Source organism: Tarenaya hassleriana, unplaced genomic scaffold (assembly GCF_000463585.1).
Source record: "Tarenaya hassleriana unplaced genomic scaffold, ASM46358v1 Cleome33, whole genome shotgun sequence".
NCBI lineage: Eukaryota > Viridiplantae > Streptophyta > Magnoliopsida > Brassicales > Cleomaceae > Tarenaya > Tarenaya hassleriana.
Genome location: NW_010966459.1, coordinates 1242201 through 1260075, shown reverse-complemented (window position 1 = coordinate 1260075; position 17875 = coordinate 1242201). Strand labels below are relative to the sequence as shown.

General features: G+C 40.3%; 4 protein-coding genes across 4 annotated transcripts; 1 reads left to right on the top strand and 3 right to left on the bottom strand.

Moving 5' to 3' along the window:
* Window positions 1–30: 30 nt before the first annotated feature.
* On the bottom strand, window positions 31–2919 carry LOC104821504. Its single transcript, XM_010552413.2, has 10 exons — window positions 2708–2919; window positions 2557–2582; window positions 2229–2313; window positions 1911–2120; window positions 1314–1436; window positions 1174–1231; window positions 965–1038; window positions 644–732; window positions 472–545; window positions 31–356 (listed from the first exon to the last, which is right to left on the bottom strand). The coding sequence occupies exons 1-9, from the start codon at window positions 2780–2782 to the stop codon at window positions 476–478; spliced, it is 810 nt and encodes a 269-aa protein (XP_010550715.1). The 5' UTR covers window positions 2783–2919; the 3' UTR covers window positions 31–356; window positions 472–475.
* A 313-nt stretch (window positions 2920–3232) lies between these two features.
* Window positions 3233–5824, bottom strand: LOC104821503 (GDSL esterase/lipase At3g48460). Its single transcript, XM_010552412.2, has 4 exons — window positions 5769–5824; window positions 4754–5433; window positions 4424–4606; window positions 3233–3825 (listed from the first exon to the last, which is right to left on the bottom strand). Exons 2-4 carry the CDS (start codon window positions 5378–5380, stop codon window positions 3508–3510), a joined length of 1128 nt encoding a protein of 375 aa, XP_010550714.1. The 5' UTR covers window positions 5381–5433; window positions 5769–5824; the 3' UTR covers window positions 3233–3507.
* A 2670-nt stretch (window positions 5825–8494) lies between these two features.
* On the top strand, window positions 8495–9438 carry LOC104821502. The gene is made up of 4 exons (XM_010552411.1): window positions 8495–8578; window positions 8713–8749; window positions 8855–9064; window positions 9146–9438. Exons 1-4 carry the CDS (start codon window positions 8511–8513, stop codon window positions 9167–9169), a joined length of 339 nt encoding a protein of 112 aa, XP_010550713.1. The 5' UTR covers window positions 8495–8510; the 3' UTR covers window positions 9170–9438.
* Window positions 9439–9645: 207 nt separating this feature from the next.
* On the bottom strand, window positions 9646–16685 carry LOC104821500 (lysine-specific demethylase REF6). The gene is made up of 8 exons (XM_010552410.1): window positions 15435–16685; window positions 14672–14750; window positions 14283–14350; window positions 14047–14197; window positions 13288–13943; window positions 12546–13172; window positions 11788–12167; window positions 9646–11618 (listed from the first exon to the last, which is right to left on the bottom strand). Exons 1-8 carry the CDS (start codon window positions 16300–16302, stop codon window positions 9978–9980), a joined length of 4470 nt encoding a protein of 1489 aa, XP_010550712.1. The 5' UTR covers window positions 16303–16685; the 3' UTR covers window positions 9646–9977.
* Between the last annotated feature and the right edge of the window lie 1190 nt (window positions 16686–17875).

Genomic DNA, 17875 nt, shown 5'->3' with positions numbered 1-17875 from the left:
AATTTTAAAAAAGCATAATAGATAAAATAGTAAAATACAAAGCATGCCCTTTATAGCTCCTTCTAGTGACAGTAACTCTTGAGAATTTTACAAGGATCCGATTCAGAATGAACACCAAATGATGAAATGTCTAAGGAGTAGAAGTAATCTTAACAGTTTGTGATCCATCCCACTGGAAAAAGGTTGGTATTTTACATCCTTTCTTCTCATAAAACAGCTGGGGAGTTCATGTTGAGTACCAATCCTTTCCTCAGCCCCTCTACCTGCGTAGAACTTTACAACAATCCGGTACATTACATGACTGTTATCTCCATGTGTCCACAGTGAGCCCACTGCCGAAATTCTATTGCCACTGCCTGCATTGCATAGCACAACCAAAGAAGTTGTTCTAAGTTCTTTATACAAGATTCAACCACTTCTAAATCTTGAAAAACTACCAGTTCAATTCGTAAAACCACTTGAGATGGTTACCGTCTCACGAGGGCTTTGTTTTTTGTCCAAGTTTCTTAATCCGACGTAGCTCTTGAGTTCCGCTCCTCATTTCTCTGCAGAGAACCGTAGGAAAAACGATATAAAAAAAACCTCTATAATAATGACAATCCAATGAGGGAAAGAAAAGATATCGGTTTTACATCATACAGACCTTTGGTGCAAAAAGACCAGAAGATAAAACACGGGCAGTAGCATAATGGTCAATATCGAAATGGCCAGGTAGAAGACCCCTGATTGCTTCTGCAAGAATTTGAAGTTCGATATACACAAAAGCAAAATGAACATAAATTCGTCCTAATCTGGTTTCTAACACTGCATCTGCTTACACAAAGAAAGTAGATATATCAATCTAAAAGACGCACGACAACCCAAGCAGGGATTTGGACAGGTTTACAAGGCATAGCCAACTGGCATGAACTCAATAAAACCTCTTTTGGCATGAACAAGTGACAGCAACTGTTAAGTATCTTACCTTGCCGCCTCTAGGGAACGGTTTATTTCTTCCGGTGCAGGTATGGGCATCACAAAATTGGCGCAGAAAGTGTTCTTCAGCCATATAATATCAAAGCCGGAGAGGAAAAAGAGAGCACATTTCAGGAAACTCTGTTGAGAATCTTCTAGTTTCAACAAGCAAAGGTAAAATCAAAAGCCTAAATTCATGCTGAGCGAAGAAGCATATACCATGAAGACGGCTAGATGAGGGACCCTGATTCACTGGGAAACAGCTATTGGCAAGGCTCTACAGGAAACAGAATGATAAATCACGAAATAAATGAAAAAGAACAATGAACAAAAAATTGAAAGAGAAGCCGGAAAGCAACCTCACAGAGGTGCCGGTTTTTTGCAACAGCTGCAGGGTTGCACTTGCTCTTCGATTTCTTGGAGCTCAGTACGAAATCGCAATGCAATGCACCACATATATCAGCTAAGCACTTTGATTGTGTCTGAATGCATTCAAGTAAGTACTGATATTAGCACAATCTGGTTGGGAAAAAACAGTCGACCGAATGCAGAAAGTAACTTTATATAACATACAGGACTGAAATCAAATCATTTTAACTTGAAAAAGAAAAATACGAATAGGAAAAATGTTATAATGGTTTTGCAAGCACTTTGAACAGACTTGTTTTACGATCTACTATAGGACATGTTATAATGATCCACGTATAACATCTCCAAGAATAGATTATTCTTTCACTCGATTACATTTACCCAAAACCCAGTTCCCCAATACGTACCAGGTCAATATACAGGAGAAAAGAATATCGAATCTAGCAACAAACACTGAGACGGCAGAATATGATGGTTCACGGCTTTCAAATACCATTGTAGGAAAATCCACTTAACAAGATACACCAAAAGAAGAGAATCCTAAACTTGTAATGAAAACAGAGAAAATATCAGTTGACAGTACTTACTGTATTCAGAAGATTGTAATGCCTGTTGTCGAAGTGTTGGTCAAGATAATTCTCAGCACGGAAGCTCTTTTTGCAGTAACCACATTTCCATTCATTTACATCCACATGAACCTTATGCTGTTCCTGATCTCTGTACAAATCGTTATCCGGATGGAGCCTACAAGATCTTGGAAGTTGATATCTCTCTCGTTCCACAAATGGCATCAGATACTGCAGAAAATAAAACCAGAAACATCAAAACCCGCTTCCTAAATCAACCAAAATCCAAACAAAAATCCCTCTGACACCTGATAAATAGCATTACTTTTAACTACTTACATCTTCTACGATCTGCCAAGCTGTTCGACTTCTTTCCCGTGAACAATGTACTTCGTGGACATGATCCTGGTCTTGCTTGACTGATCTAATGTCCATGGAGAAGCAATTTATATAAGCAAAAACAACTTTGACAGTATTCAATCATACGCTACTTCAGCAGAACAACCTTGCAAGCAACTAAATTCATCTAAATAAAACACACACACACTATGAAATCACCATATCTTCAGCTGAACATATTTGTTCTCATCGTCAAAACTAAGAGGAATTGCAAAACACTTGAACTACACTTGTACGAGAAATTCCAGCAGACTAGCAGGAGAGTTACCTAGTAGATGCAGATCTTCCGAACTCCTAGAGAGAAAAGGGAAACAGCCCAGAATTACATGATTAGATCATAGAATATGAATTAACCACCCACAAAAAAAAGGACCCTTGAATCAGGAATTTGGGCGAGACAGGAGAACGTGAACAAAAACCTCGGAGAGTGATTGATGAAGAAGAAGGGATAACAGCAGAAAAATCGCCGAAAATGCCCCCTTCAGACTTCCCATGTTTCTAATTTATCCTTGCTTTGCCGACGATCAGACGGCTATGTCGGGGATTTTTCTCGGGAAAATTATCGATTTTACAGGGAAAATCGCCGGATCAAATTAGCATGTTCTCCTTTTTTTCTCTTTAATGTGTAATTCCACCGTGGGACGGGGATTTCACCTCAGCCAAACAAGCACATTCCCCCTCACGGTTTGGGCTTATTCTGCCTTGCAAAACTAGTCTGATAGAGGCCCATTTATTTGATATGATTTTCATGTTTTGAAAATTACATTAAAACCCCAAATGTTTGATGACTCTTATACAGAACCCCTAACTATGTATACAGACTAAAAAAACCCCAATGTTAACACCATCTATATAATTTGCATTTAGAAAGGCGTATCAACATCTATCTTGAAAAAATAAAATTTCAGAAATACTTATTTTTTAATAACCTTATTAAAAGCATTAACCTTCGAATCCGCATTCAGTAATTCACCACAAAATCGACTTTAATTTTGTATTATTACATCCAATGGGTTTAAAAACCATTAGAAAAAACTATTTTACCTTTCCTCTTTCATAGAAACCTATCAAATATTATTTAATTCTCCCAATAAAACCTCAAGAAACTCTATCCTCTTACTGTCTCATGCTATCTCCGCTCGAAACCATAACAACAACCCGAGATTCCAAAATCATTATAATGAGAAATCAAATTATATGTAAGCATAGGTTGATTGGATCAAAGGTTGAGCTTCTTCTTGAGCAAGTAACCGAAGGGAGGGCGAGTGAAGGTGCCGTTGACGAACATATCGGCCAAGACCTCGTACATGGCCTCGGTCAAGTGAACTCCGTCCCAGTTGATGTAGCGGTCGGGGTCCTCGCAGGCTGTGGCGAACGGTGAACCGCACGTCATGAACACCTCGAAGTTGTACGGCTCGCCCGTCCCGCAGCACGCCTTGAATCTCTCCCTGATCCCGTACTTCTCCGGGTTCCGTACCACCGCTCTGTACGCGTTCCAGTAATCTGCGTACACTATCGTGGCTTCCGGGAATTGTAGGTCTTTTGCTTGTGAAGACCAGCTATGAATTCCTTCCTCTCCGCTTCGTCCTTTGGAGCTTTCTCTGGCCAACCCACCTTGTTAAAATACGCCGTCATCCTTACAGAAAGCCAAAGACATCACCACTTCAACAAAACCAGTGCTCAAACCTAGTTACAACTGAGAATTTCCGGTCCTTTTCTACTCAAATTGTGAGTTGTGAGCGCAAATGAAGCAAGATGAATGCTCAAATGGTGAACTTATCAAACAACAACTACCTTTCTTTCCCACCGCCGATTTTCAGCAACTCGCCGTACAATTCGACATCCCACGTAACACCCAAACCTCTCTGCAAAATTCCACATCAACCAAACCTCAGATTTCTGTTCCAATCATCAATGCACCAAAATCTTAATGTAACATCAACCCGGAGAGGAAAAAATTGAGAAGAAAGAAAAACCTCAGTGAAAGTGTCGTTGAAGGATATCCTGTGACCGTCCTTCTCGGTATCGACAAGCACGCCGTCGCAATCGAAGAGAAGAGCGGAAGGAAGAGTAGCCGGATGAGACGAAGCAGAGCACGTGATTCGACCGGGGGGAGTAAACCGGGGGAAAACCGACCTGAGTTGTCGTAATTTGGATTGGAGAACCAGATTGTGGGTGTAACTTTGGTTATTGACGCTTCTAACACAGCCTAGGCTGTCCCGATCGTCTTCCGCGGCCAGTGACAAGGTCAACGTTAAGCATCCCGTGGCGGGATGGCCTTGTACCAACATATACTTCACACCTTTCTTCAGCAAAGCCTGTAATATAATTACATTATAACCATGCTTAACCAAACCGAACCGGATAATTATACCGAGGGTCAACCTCGGCATGAGAATCAGGGAAAGTAAAAGGAAAGATGAGACGTAACAAGATGTTTCCCAAGAACAAAAAAAAAAACGTACCTCCAAAAAATTCGTGAAGGAAGCAATTCCAAGTGTTCTAATGGTGTCCTCAGACATGGAAGATCCGACGGTGTAGGCATAATCATTCACGCCAATTTCTCCGATCCAAAACAACGAATCCTCGAGCACCGAAACCCTCTGATCCACGCCGAGTGTCTCCAAGTAGCTCTCGAACCAACCGAGCTGCGTCTCGATCGACTCGGGAGTCATGTCCAGGCTCAGATTGTTCTTCACGAAGAACGCGTGTTTTATCGCCGTCGCACCGGATACGGCGAAGTTAACGCCGTTAGCATCCGTAGCGGTTCCGTTACCGTCGGTGGATCTGAGGCTGAGGTACGGCGGAAGGAACGGTAAGTTCAGGGAGTGAGCGACGAAGTCGATGACGAGACGGCCGTCGGAGTAACGGTTCGTAGGATGTCCGAAGAAGGTCATTCCGTACGGATAGCTCGACAGGTGTCCGAATCCGGCTGGACCTTCTCCGGCGCGTGAGTTTCCAGTGTCGGTGAATGAGTCGCCGAAGGCGTAGATTCTGTTAAAGGGACGGTGATTGTCGGCGGCCGAGGCGGCGGAGATGAGGAGGATGATTATGGAGAAGGCGACGGAAGATGAAGAAGAATAAGACGCCATTGTTGAGGAGCTTGTGATTTGAATTAGCTTGCAGGTGAAGAGTCTATGTGGAACTGTGTGTATATGTATAGCCGATGAAAAATTAAAAAATTTAAAAATTTAAAAAATGGGCGCAATTAATTAATTAATTAATTTAAATCATGCAAGCAAATTTTAATATTAAGATTCTTGGAGGACGATATCATAATTTGTTTTTCGCACAAAAAAAACTTTTATAAATTACTAGTACTAAGTATTTTTATGGTTCTTGCAAAATAAATAGATAAATATTGTCTTATATATTATTTATATGTCTATATATACTATATATCTTACACGTGGTGTATATATATACATAGATGGAAACACTAGTATATTAATAAAGGATTTGTCGTCTAACCAAAATTACCGGTCGTTGATAAATGATAGTCCACTTGTAGAAAAATGTCTTTGATTTAGCTAATAACTATAACGAGGCATCGACCACGATCCCTTGAGAAGACTGAAATTTGGGCAGCGTGCATATAAGTAGAAATCCTAATCTCTTTCACATCTTTTTGTATCATTTATTTATTTTATTTAACAAAAAATTTGTCACACATGTGCCATGAATCTCTTTTTAACATAAGAATAAAAAAATAAAAAATAAACCCCCACAATTTCAGCTATTTTCAGGCTCATATCTTTGACGTGAAATCACTATTTATAATTAAATACAATTAAGTATAATCCGTGTGTCAACAAGAATTAGTTCAATGCCTTGAGATGTACGGGGGCCAAATTCTACAAAGAGTTTATATCTTAGGGTTCTATATCCAATCACTCCAAAATCTTAGATTTACCATATATATATATATATATAAGTTTTAGACATTGGTATATATATATAAATAAAATAAATAATTAAATACGAGGAAAAAAGGGATAATTAAGAGAAGGGGGTAAAAGTGGGAAAGGCAGATAAGGTGATTAATAGGGTCGGCAGGATATTAGTTGTGCCATAAAATCTGTCAACTACCTCCCTAATTTCATGCACCGTGGCACATCTCACATTGTCCATCCCATATATATATATATATACACACATACACGTAGACAAACATTGTATGTACGTACGCACGTATGTATGCACACGCACATATTATACAGACCAAATATTCGGTTTTTTTTTTCAAATATAATACTTATTATTCGCATAGATCCAGATAATTATACACATGCGTAGTATAAATACTGTTTTATTTCCTTCATAAATTACATGTATCCGAATTTTCATCAAACCAATATCACATATAATTCGCCCGCCTCTTTTATGCTGTATTTTTTTTCTTCTTTTTGTGAATTCAATAACAATTTCTGTCTTGCTCATATTGATATAGTTTTAAGTAATTAAGGGGCCGCACCCGTTGAAAAATTAAATGGAAATTATATAATTTTATTTTATGCTCGAGAAAAATGTTAAGTGTGGAGTGTAAATTGCATTTAAAACAGGGCCCCATTCGCAGTTTTTTTTTTTTGTTTTGGCTCCATTTTCGAAGATACGAGATTGGCTCACTAATTTAATTTCAAATTTTAACGCTCCTTGTACCATGCTAATTGTGCATTGGTTTCTCTATAGGATACATTACATACAATCATAATGATAAAAAAAAATGTTTCTTTTATGCGTTAGGGTTCAAGAATATAATGTGTATATTGATTGCCCAATATTTTTAAAATATCCACATGTTATATGTATGGGTTTCATCCATCTCACTAATTGACCATAGGCCATGACCTATATAAGTTGTACGCATTAAATGCGTGCCCACGTAAAATTTGTCTGCGTTATTTAATATAGCACATTGTGTTGGTTGTCAAGCGCAGAAATACACCGCGTCCACTCAATATATATATATATATATACATACATACATACATATAGTATTATGGCCTCAATTCATTCCTTTTATGTTACAAGTATTTAGTGAAGCCCTTTTAGTGATTGGTGACAACTTTATGGTAGATTCCATTATTTAGCTATACCTTCTTATATTTTTTTCCGTTGCTGTGATCAAAATCGTTATATACAAAATCATATAGGTCTACGTCTACCCATCAATTTTTAGATTGAATAAAAACCAAAACCAGAACCAAAATAAAAATAGAAGGTTTTATAATATAAGAAGAAAAAAATAACCCTTAAGAAAACATGCAGGCCATTAGCATTTCTCTACAAATCTCATAGTGTAAGTCAAATGGACCGGAGGTTTATCACTTACATCTCGTTGTAAGGTTTTTATTCACGGTGACACGATGCATCCAATTAGAATGTATGGGGTATTTTTTTTATTATTATATGATTTCGATATTTGTGGACACGGGAAATCAATCCATTAAAAAAACAAAGAATTCAAAACAAATACATCCAACAGCTTCAAAAATACATTACTTTCATATTCAACATATAACACATTACTCGATGCCTAGTTAGACGTTTTGCATGCCCTTGGTTTGGTAGGAATTAATTATCACGACGCTGAGTTTTGCGTTACTATAATTGCGCATTATTCTAATCTATTGGCTCAAAATTGTGAACAAACGTCGACGGGAACCATCTATTTATAGACATGCACTATCGATTTGGACCGACGACGGGGATCGCATGGATTACAATCATAGAAAACGTTATGTTGTTGCTGCTAAGTGGTAACACATCCCTAAGTTATATGGATTATACAAAGAGATGCATGCATGCACGTGTCTTTGGAAGAAGAAGAAAAATATTAAAGGGAAAAAGTGTATAATGCATGGTTAGCTTTTGGGGGCATATATATATATATATATATATATTCAGAGAATCAAAGCTGCTTGTATTTGACTTGGGTCGCTGTTTCCCCGTCGGACAAATTTGAACGCTTTGAAATTGTCTCCAAAAAAAAATGGTACTTTACGGTCGAAACAGCTTTTGCCAATTCTCTACTTACATGGGTTAATATAATGTCGTATTTTTTTATTTAAAAAAGAATACAACATTTGTCATTTTTTTTTATAATTCATATGCGTACAAAACGACGTATTATTCACAACAAAGTGAAAATATATTTCCAATCTGTATAATATAATATATATATATACGAAAGACGCGCGGTCGAGAAGAAGGGAGGAGGAAATGCAGATGCTGGACTTTTCCTCGAGGGAAGTACGCAGGAACAAGGCTTCTGTTGTCAACGACGACGTGTTTGCCTCTTCTTTCTCTTCCTTTATATATTCCCTTCTTCTTCTCCTCCGTTAATCCCTCTCTCTCTCTCTCTCTCTCTCTCTCTCTCTCTCTCTCTCTCTGTCTTCAGACTTTTTTGTGTCGTTATCTGCAGTGGAAAAGCTCTTGCCTTTTTCCCATCCATGGCGACGGTAAGAGTAACCCCCCAGTTCTCCCCCTTCCTTCGATCAGAATTACAGGATGGAGTTTTTGAGTCAGAGGGGTTTAATGTGGGGTGATTGTGTTTTGTGTAGCAGGAGGACAGAGGAAGGCCATTGCCCAAGTTTGGGGAATGGGACGTGAGCAACCCGGCCTCGGCGGAGGGCTTCACAGTCATCTTCAACAAGGCACGTGACGAGAAGAAGACCAAGAAAACCTCCATTGCAGGTCCTGATCTGGTTTCACCTCACAGAGATGAAGACCCTCTGCCTGCCCATCACCATGATTCCCACAGCTCCAGATCCAAGGTTCTTCCTTTCTCCTCTCCCACAAGGAAAAAGAGCTGATAAAAGGGTACTCACCATCTGTTTCGTTTTGTTTTTGTGCAGAAGAAATGGCTATGCTTCCTTTAACTCTCTGATACTTCCCAGAGCCGACGAGAAGGAAACAGAACAGCCAGCGAATCTGTTCATCGTATGTTGTTGTCGTATAGCTTCTCTTCCTCTGCTACTTGTTGAGCTTTTTCCTCTCTTTCTTTTCGCCCAATACGGACAGAGGAGCGTGCCTTCTTCTTGCGGTTCTTAATAAGAAACTTGATCTGGAACTGGATATCGCCATTGCCGTTTTGTAGCCATGGTGTTGTATAATATGCATATATATCCACACATCACTTCCCCTGGCTTCTCACTTTCTTCAGAACAGCTTAACAACTGGCTGATACTACAGTCCAAGAGACTGTAAAAAACAGAACCAGCTGAACATGGAAACACTTTTAGGACTGTTCAAACTCAGTTTCAGGAAAGTGAACTCCAAATCTAACACAGAGCTGCAAAAGGTGGAGCAAATCATGTACACATGCTAAGATGATGGTAATAGCAAAAGAACAGGGGAGAAGCAAAAAGCTAAAATTTTCCTGCTCCAAATTTGTTTACACTTCCAACTGCCAACTAAAACAAGACAATGAAACATAACAGAGATCAAGACAAGACAAAGGAGAATCCATCTTGAAATGTTCAACAACAACAATGGCTCTCTTTTGAACAGAATGTGCCTCCAAAGAAGAGAACCCGAGAGACATACACAGTTAAAGATCCGAATCAATGACATCCCCATGATCCAAAGTCTCTAATTAAACCCCCTCTAACCCCTTAAATCCAATCTCCCCCTAATCGATCAATGGATTAATCTCTCTCACCGGATTTCATCGGTGTTAAAACTAAATCACCTTTTCGTTTTCTTAACCGAGTGACCCGTCTTCCGTTTGTGTCTGCTGAAGTCTGAGACGAACCTGAATGTCTGGCCACATCCTGGTTCAGCGCAAACGTAAGGCCTCTCGCCCGTGTGAACCCTAATGTGCTCGGTCCGAGCCCATGCCCATTTGAACGTCATCTTGCAGCCCTTCCATGGACATTTCAGAGGACGGTCATCCAGATGAACACGCTTGTGCTGAACCAAATACTTGTGCGAGAAGAACTTCTTTCCACAGCCTTTGACCGGGCATATGTTCCTTTTGTGCAGCGCCAGTTGTTGCTTCGTGCTGAAACTCATCGTGCAACCCTCCATGTTGCATCGGTATACCGAGCTTCCTTCTTCCTCATCATCTTCTTCTTCTTCTTCTGCATCATCATCATCTTCTTCATTTGCTACTCTCGAGAAGGAGGAGGCATTCCTTTCTTTCTTGCCGGGTTTCTTGGATTTTGTCTCTGATACTCTTGAGGGTTTCTGGTTTCTAACCCTAAGCCGAGTGCTAGGGCCCTCTGTATATGAATCCAACGGTACATTGTCTTTCTCTTGCTTGACGTTCAAAACACGAATTCCCTCTTGTTTCTTCTTCTTCTTTCTAGAGGCCGGTTGCCCTTTTGTTCCTTTCAGACTCTGAAGTATCTCAGGCTTTGCTTTTCGTGTTGCAGTCCTCTTTCTTCTACTGCAGAAGTCTTGTTCCTCCACAGAATCACTGCATCTCTCATCTTCCTTTTCCTCGATGTTTTTCACTTTCCTGTGTTTCATAACCCTGCGGTTCTCATCATCTGTATTGTCTTCTGCTGATTCGTAGGAAAACTCTTCTTTACGACCAATTCGACTGGCTTTCCTTGTTCTTCTGGGCATTCTGCTCCTATGCCGATAAGAACCATTCTCTTCAGAATCATAAGAAAACACGTTCTTAAATATTCTAGTCCGTTTGCTCCTAGGAATCTCCCTCTGCTGCCTGTATATATTATCATCATCATCATCTGCTGAATCATCATCAGAAGCTTCTCTGTCCATCTCAAGAAGCCTCGACTGCTTATTTGGTTGAAACCCATTCTCCATTGAGTTGTCTGAAGGTGCAAAGTCCCTTGCTGTATATTCTTCCGCTAGGGAACGGTCTGAAACTTCGTCCTCTGACTCAAATTCGTGAACTCCTTTATGTCGGAGAATTCCCTTGCGCTTAAGGTTAGGATATTTATCCTCTGACATGTCATCAGACCTCTCATCCTCTTCATCCTGAAATTTAGTACCCCTCCTCCCGAGCCGCTGATCAGACATCTGATCTGACAGATCACCCGAAACTGTGTTTCCTGTCTCGAAATAAGAATCTTCCTCATTCCCAGAAGCCCTCCATTGCTGTTTATAAGGATGATCCTCTGATGTATCGTCTGAAACTCCACATTCTGTCCTAAAGGATGTAAGCTTTTTGCGTGACATGGGCTTTGCTCTCATCTTTCTTTTCCTGCAATACTTTCTTGCCACCATTGTTGTTACATTTCTGAGAATGCTAAACGGTTTCCTTTCAGTAACACCTTCATCCATAACAGCTCGAGAGTGGAAGTTTCTGTCAAGTTCTTCGTCCTCCGAGTCCTGCTGGACTAAAAAGGGATGCACCTAATTCATCATTAGAAGAAAGAGAATAGATCAACCATATTGTGCAAAAACTGAATCCAAGCCATCTATCTCAACTTGAGATGAAATTTCCTCGAACATTTTTAGTTATGACCAAAACAAACTGATAAGAACCGGAACTTGTAATATCTGAAAGGTACAATTTCCATACCTGATGCGACATCCAAACTTTACCACACCATTTTCCGACAACAAATTTCTTCTGCCTGGAAGACCTCCTGCCAGGAAACTCGGGTTTCGATGGTGAGCTGGCAGGAGAGCTGCGGCCAAAGGCGCTATATATGACCGAGTTGTAGGGCATTTGCTTACTGTACAGCGGAGAGCGACTTAGGACCGCACTGTAAAAGAGATTAATGCCCAGCTTTACAGCCCAGTCACTGTTCCCAGCCTTGGCTTCCTCGTTATCCAGGGCTGACTGAATTCTTCCCTCGTCCTCTCGGGTCACACTCCGGAACTCAACATCGTTCCATTGGTGATCAATTTCTAGTTCTTCAGCAACTAACTTTGCTTCGGCCTCTATCGTGGGATACTCTGCAAATATTTATGTCTTTAAGATCAATGGACCGAAAGCAAAGCCATAATCATCAGAAAAACCCAGTATAAGAGGATGTTAAGAACCGCAGAAAGAAGAATAGCTTCAGAAAGAAGTATAACTCCATGATCCAATCTCGAAATCATGATGGAAAACCCTTTCAAAGCTTTTGATATTACAATCCTTTCAATGACTAATATTTCCCCTTTTGTAGTCTAATCGTAAGCTGAATGGCATCATAAATCAGATTTTTTCAAATGCAGCAAAGTGTTTGCGTATATGGTTTTCGGTAATATACAAAACACATAAGAAATGATAACCCGATCAACAAGTTTGCACCCTGGTTGAATACTGTATATTATCAAATATTATTTTACCTGGATGGCATATTAGCATTATACGCACTCCCCCAATTGGTCGAAGTTGCTGTTCTACTTCCGCAGCATGCTCGAGACAGAACACGTGCAACCGAGAGGAGTCCTCGTTAGATCTCGGAACAAAGGGTAAATCCATGTCCAAAAGCGAGGTGGTGCCCTCTCCTAACCCTAACCTTTTCTGTTCAGTGGTGCAAGAAACTGTAGAACAACTTGAAGTAGCATGAACCTCTACTCCATTGCTTCTTCTACATGCAAGTCTCTGTGCCCTAAACTCATCAGTTCCATCACATGTTTGATCAGTTCTAAAATTCAAATCAGATTGTCTAAGCCCAGCTTCCTCATTGCAGTCCATTTTCTGAGAAACACAATCTTGGAGATACTTCTTTGGTGGTGAACAGTTTGTAATATTTGTTTCTCCTTCCGAGAGAGGAACATCTGGATCATCATTGTCTTCCTCAGAATCAGAATCTCCATACGTCGATGCCAACAAGCCAAGAGCACCACTATCTTTCTCTTCATTCGTCTTGGAAGCTGTTCCATTTCTCTGATTGCCTGTCTTCATCTGGCAATCACCAGTTTGAACTGGAACATCGTACAAGTAATTTACATCACGCTTTCCAGTGCCTTCTGCATGTTGAAACAAAGGTAGTAAACGTTGAAACAGTTGCTTATGTCTACAGAGAACAACTGTAAAGCCATTGCAAAACCAAGCTAACAAGAGGAAGGATAACTAATTACTTACGTGCAACGGGTTTCATCACAGGAGAACTTGTATCCTGACCAGAACTTGCTAATCCAGAACCAACTGTCCAATCATTGAAGAAGCTACAATCTGCAGACATAAGATATCTAGCAGCTGCTTCCCTAGGTTGGACGATAGCTACACAATCAAAGCTCAAGATTCCACATGTAACACATGAAAAAAGCCTCTGATCCGACAAACCCTCAGCTCGATCACCACGTTCCCGTCTAGCATCTATAAGCGTTCCTTGAGTATTGTTACCCCACGATGGGAAATTTCTGTTCCTTTCGCAAAGTGACGTAAACTTTTCTTTAACTGAAACGGTACCCTTGTCTAGTTTCGTATCATTATTGAAACCAATCATGCCATAACTGGAACCTAGTTCTTCAGGTTTCACATCATCCCTGAATACTTGGAGGGTTTTTTCCTGATTAGTTCTCAACTGTGATCCAACTCGTAAGTCAGAACAAACCGATATATCCGAGGAACTCCGTGGGAGGAGGACCACCAGAGATCCTCTTCCAAGAGAATGAAGCAATTTGTTGTTCTTGATCACATTTTGTACAAACAACTCTTTAGTCAATCTCTCTCCTTCGCTCTTTTTCTTATCCTTCAATCTAGAGCTCCGTGGTTTCGTTGTGAGGCTTGCTGGAACTCTGCAAGGACAGATATGAAGTGTCCAGAAAGGTCCATGAGATATAATTCCATACCTTAAACCGGCAAATTATGATTAAATGTGGAAATCAAGAAAGAAAGTACCTTGAACATAAAGCAAGAGCAAAATCATACAGTAATTGGAAATGAGAAACCATAGGAGGATAATTAATTGCAGCTCTCCGGATAGCAGCATCTTTGGCCATTGTCAACCACTCTGGAGTTGCAATGTTAGATGCCTCGCCGCAGTTGAAGCCTAAACCAACATTTTTGTTATATTATGAGAAGCCTCATCAAATCCAACTGTAATAATCTGGTGAAACTGAAGGTTTCTCTCTCACCATGACTAAACCCCGAATGATATGCTCTTGGAAATGTGACAACAAACTCTCCAGGATTTTGCACTAACCTGATACAAAAAAAGAAACCACTTTGGTAAGAAACCGAAAGATCATTCACCTGTGGGAGAGTGCCAGCAACAACTCAGCACATAATTCTCCTTCCCCAACAAAACTGTGGAGAGATTTTTTAAGGACAAAGATGAAAATTTCTGAAAACCCCTTCTTTTCACAAAAGAGTAAATGGTTGCCACCACACAATCATCCAAACCCTCCATGGTAAAGGGGTAACTACTACGGCTGCAGTTAACAGTTTAGCTTCTAGTTTAAAGTTTAAGACAAGGGCAGAAAACAAGATTATGCAAAGAACAGATCACGGGCCAAGTTATTACCGGCAACATGGTATCCCAGCTTTAACAAATACTTCTGGAGACATCACAGTTGTCTTCTCACCAAGTGTAGCAAATGTCACTGGTGTAAGGAAAATTAAGAGGAACCCAACATTAGTATCTATGCACACGAGTACGCATCTATATTTCCTAATCCTTCCAGAACTTTAAGGAAAGTGGATAATGCACCGCAGAAGGAAAAGCTAAACAGATTTTTACAGAGAATGAAAGCTGACAATCAGAACAAGATATCGCGACTATTCTCCAAGACCCACAGAATCTTTGATAGAAAGGTCATTCTCAATCTCACCTAACAATCGTTAACCTTCACAAGAAACTTTTCTAACGATAAAAAGCAAGCTGGACATCATGAATCATATATCAGAATCCCAAGCCCTCAGCAAGAACAGTACATAGGGCCTGAGCAACTAGGAAGCTAAAAAGAGACGATCATGCCTCTAAATGCTCGGTCCCTTATACCATTTCTTGCAACAAAAATTATTGCGTCCATTCACCAACTCCAAGTCTGCACAAAAGGCTCATACTCTCTATGAGTAATAGATAGTTCTTATCATTGGTAGATTCCAGAAGGCTAGTATAGCTTCGTGGCCTTCATATCAAACTAAGTTCCTGGCATGAGCCAAAACCAACTAAGCACAAGCAAATTGCCTATATAAAATTCAACAGAAAACCTAACAATAACAATGCAACAGTGCTTTGTACAAGACATGAAGCCAAGCAAAACTGATGGGAAGAAAGTTCTCACCCAGAGGATTGAGCTCTCCTCCATAACCATGAACCCTAACCACCTCCTCAAAAGCCACTGCAGCATCCTTGGGCACACCATACCAGGTTTTTCCAGCTCCCATATGCAAGTAATTCAAGCTATGGAGGTCATGGTCCTCAACATGCCAAGCAAACCAGCTGAACATCATGGCGATATACACCATTGGAGAGGTCACTCCAGGAATCTCCTCCTTCATGAACTTGAGCAGCGACCCTTCAGCCCTCGACACCGCCCTCATGTTCCAAGTCGTCTCCCCCACCGTGCCGCCGTCGCCTGATTCCCTCCGCCGCACCGCAGCAGTGCTAAGCGGTATAAAAGCCGAGCCAGGCATGTCATTTGCATACTCCACAGAGAAGGGCTTGTCCACAGTGGCTCTCCAGTAAAGGGTTTCGATTTCTAGGGCCGAGAGAGGACCCTTTTTCCCGCACTTCTTCAGGTAATTCTTCTCAAAGTTCTTAGCTTTTGCCTCGAACTCCTGGAACGTGTAATGCTCACCGCTCTGCCACACGGGTCTCTGCGCCGGCCGCTGCTTCCGAGCGCAGAACCCGATCTGCTGCTGCCGCGTGGTGAATGTGGGCCGATCGTAGTCACACGCGCCGCCTTCTCGGGCCGCCGCGGCTGCACGCGCTGCCAGGGAGCGGTTGAGGTTAGAAATCATCGTCTTCTTCGAGGCCGGAGGCACTGGAGGCAAGATTTTGCAGATTCCGTACTTGGAAGCTTCCTTCTCGATCTTGAAAATGTATGCGATCGGATCTTGGAACTCTGCCGGAGAGGGGCGAAACTCCGGCGCCAGAGGCAGAGATTTCAGCCATGGAAACACGTCTTGGCTAGCCTCCGAAACTGCCATCTCCGCACAAAAACCACACAAAATTCCTCCCTTTCAGCTTCTGGGTACTTTCGAAAACACCATTGCAGAGCACAAAACAGAGGACCGGGAGGGGGGGAAAATCAAGAGCAACCAGGGCTAGAGATTCTTCGATTCTCCACCATTATTCGCCATGTACTCCTCAAGCTCAAGGGTCATCCTCTTTTCTCGATTAAAGAGACCACTTCAATCTCGTTTCCTAAAATTTCAGCTGCGATTTCTACTGGGTTTTATTATTAAGACAAAAAGGATTAAAGAAACAGAGGAAAATGGGTTTTTTTGGGGTTGGGTTGGACAGAGAGAGCAAGAGGCAAAAGTGATGTGATTTCTGTTTTTTTTTTTTTCTCACTCTTTTTTTTTTTTCTGTGCAGAGTTTGTGAAAAAGCAAGTAAACAGCAGTAAGAAACACCCTCCTTTTATTCCATTGGCCGTGTTACTGAGTTTTGAGGTTCCAAGGAAGGGTAGTGGTTTTTTTCACTATTTACGGTTCTGCCATCCCCACGGATTCGGTTCGGTCCACACACTTCTTTTGCTGTCCGTTTGCACATCCAAAACTCCTTTCCCGAAGATTGATTTATTCTCATGTTTGGATCTTTTAATAATAAATCATGGATTAAGGGGGGCTTTTTGTTTCATTTAAATTTATATTTTATTTTCCATCAACATTTTCTTATCGTTTCAAATATTTTGCGTGCGTTTTATATAGAGAAAAATAGACGTTTAAGTAATGGAATATTAGCTACAAATGGGAATAAATGGTTTTTTTTTTTTCTTCCAAAAATCCATTTACAAATCCTATGGTAAAAAAAACTGACATAACGGACCAAAGTTACATGCAGGTTTCATAGTAGTGTCTGTTAGGGTATATACGACTTTTTACGTTTTGTGAATTCATCATCTCATTAGCTCTATAAGGCAATGAAAACAAATTTTCTGAAAAATTAAATTAAATTAAAATTGGCAATTCAATCTTACAAATGGATATCAATTTTATATATATTTTTTAACGGATATGGTTTGTTTGTTCACGGATCATACATGCATCATTACTGTAATTCTGTTTATGGATGTACGGAAACTTTTTTTTAGAATGTTTTAGCTATGCTATATCTTCTTGGATATAATTTAAATCAATATTTTTTATGAATAAATAAAAATATTAATGAGCCTTCAAAATCCTTGAATCTTCCTTATGGAAACAAATTTCGCATTTTTTTTTCTCGTAGATTGAAAATGTAATAAGTCAATGACAAAGTAAAGCTAAAATATCTAATTAAAAGCTTCAGTCGAAAAGCCCCAATTATGTTTTTAGTTGAAACGATTTGGCATTCGGTGTGGATTGAGTTTGACTCAAGTCAAATACTCAGGAACAAACCAATCAAAATTTGCCACGTTGCAAAGAAGTCCTCGTGACCTTCTTTAATTGGTCATAAACCCGTAGTAGTTAGTCTGGCCTCGCCGTTAGCTTTTTTTTCTTTCGAGATGAGCTAAAAAAATAAAAGACCAAATAAAAAAAAACTGAACGAGTCAATTCGCAGCGAGTCCGAACTCATCC

Excerpts from the sequence above, each read along its gene's own strand:
- LOC104821503 (XM_010552412.2), bottom strand. The coding sequence starts at position 5,380 with ATGGCGTCTTATTCTTCTTCATCTTCCGTCGCCTTCTCCATAATCATC. Across the intron at positions 4,607-4,753 it reads CCTTCACGAATTTTTTGGAG|GCTTTGCTGAAGAAAGGTGT; the intron begins GTACGTTTTTTT and ends ATTATATTACAG. Across the intron at positions 3,826-4,423 it reads CCAAATTACGACAACTCAGG|CTACAATTCCCGGAAGCCAC; the intron begins TCGGTTTTCCCC and ends CAAGCAAAAGAC.
- LOC104821502 (XM_010552411.1), top strand. The coding sequence starts at position 8,511 with ATGCAGATGCTGGACTTTTCCTCGAGGGAAGTACGCAGGAACAAGGCT. Across the intron at positions 8,579-8,712 it reads TCTGTTGTCAACGACGACGT|TGGAAAAGCTCTTGCCTTTT; the intron begins GTTTGCCTCTTC and ends CGTTATCTGCAG. Across the intron at positions 8,750-8,854 it reads TTTTCCCATCCATGGCGACG|GAGGACAGAGGAAGGCCATT; the intron begins GTAAGAGTAACC and ends TTTGTGTAGCAG.
- LOC104821500 (XM_010552410.1), bottom strand. The coding sequence starts at position 16,302 with ATGGCAGTTTCGGAGGCTAGCCAAGACGTGTTTCCATGGCTGAAATCT. Across the intron at positions 14,351-14,671 it reads GCTGGGATACCATGTTGCCG|GTTAGTGCAAAATCCTGGAG; the intron begins GTAATAACTTGG and ends TTTTTGTATCAG. Across the intron at positions 14,198-14,282 it reads TCATTCGGGGTTTAGTCATG|GCTTCAACTGCGGCGAGGCA; the intron begins GTGAGAGAGAAA and ends ATGTTGGTTTAG.
- LOC104821504 (XM_010552413.2), bottom strand. The coding sequence starts at position 2,782 with ATGGGAAGTCTGAAGGGGGCATTTTCGGCGATTTTTCTGCTGTTATCC. Across the intron at positions 1,232-1,313 it reads AAAACCGGCACCTCTGTGAG|AGCCTTGCCAATAGCTGTTT; the intron begins GTTGCTTTCCGG and ends TGTTTCCTGTAG. Across the intron at positions 546-643 it reads CTGGTCTTTTTGCACCAAAG|AGAAATGAGGAGCGGAACTC; the intron begins GTCTGTATGATG and ends GGTTCTCTGCAG.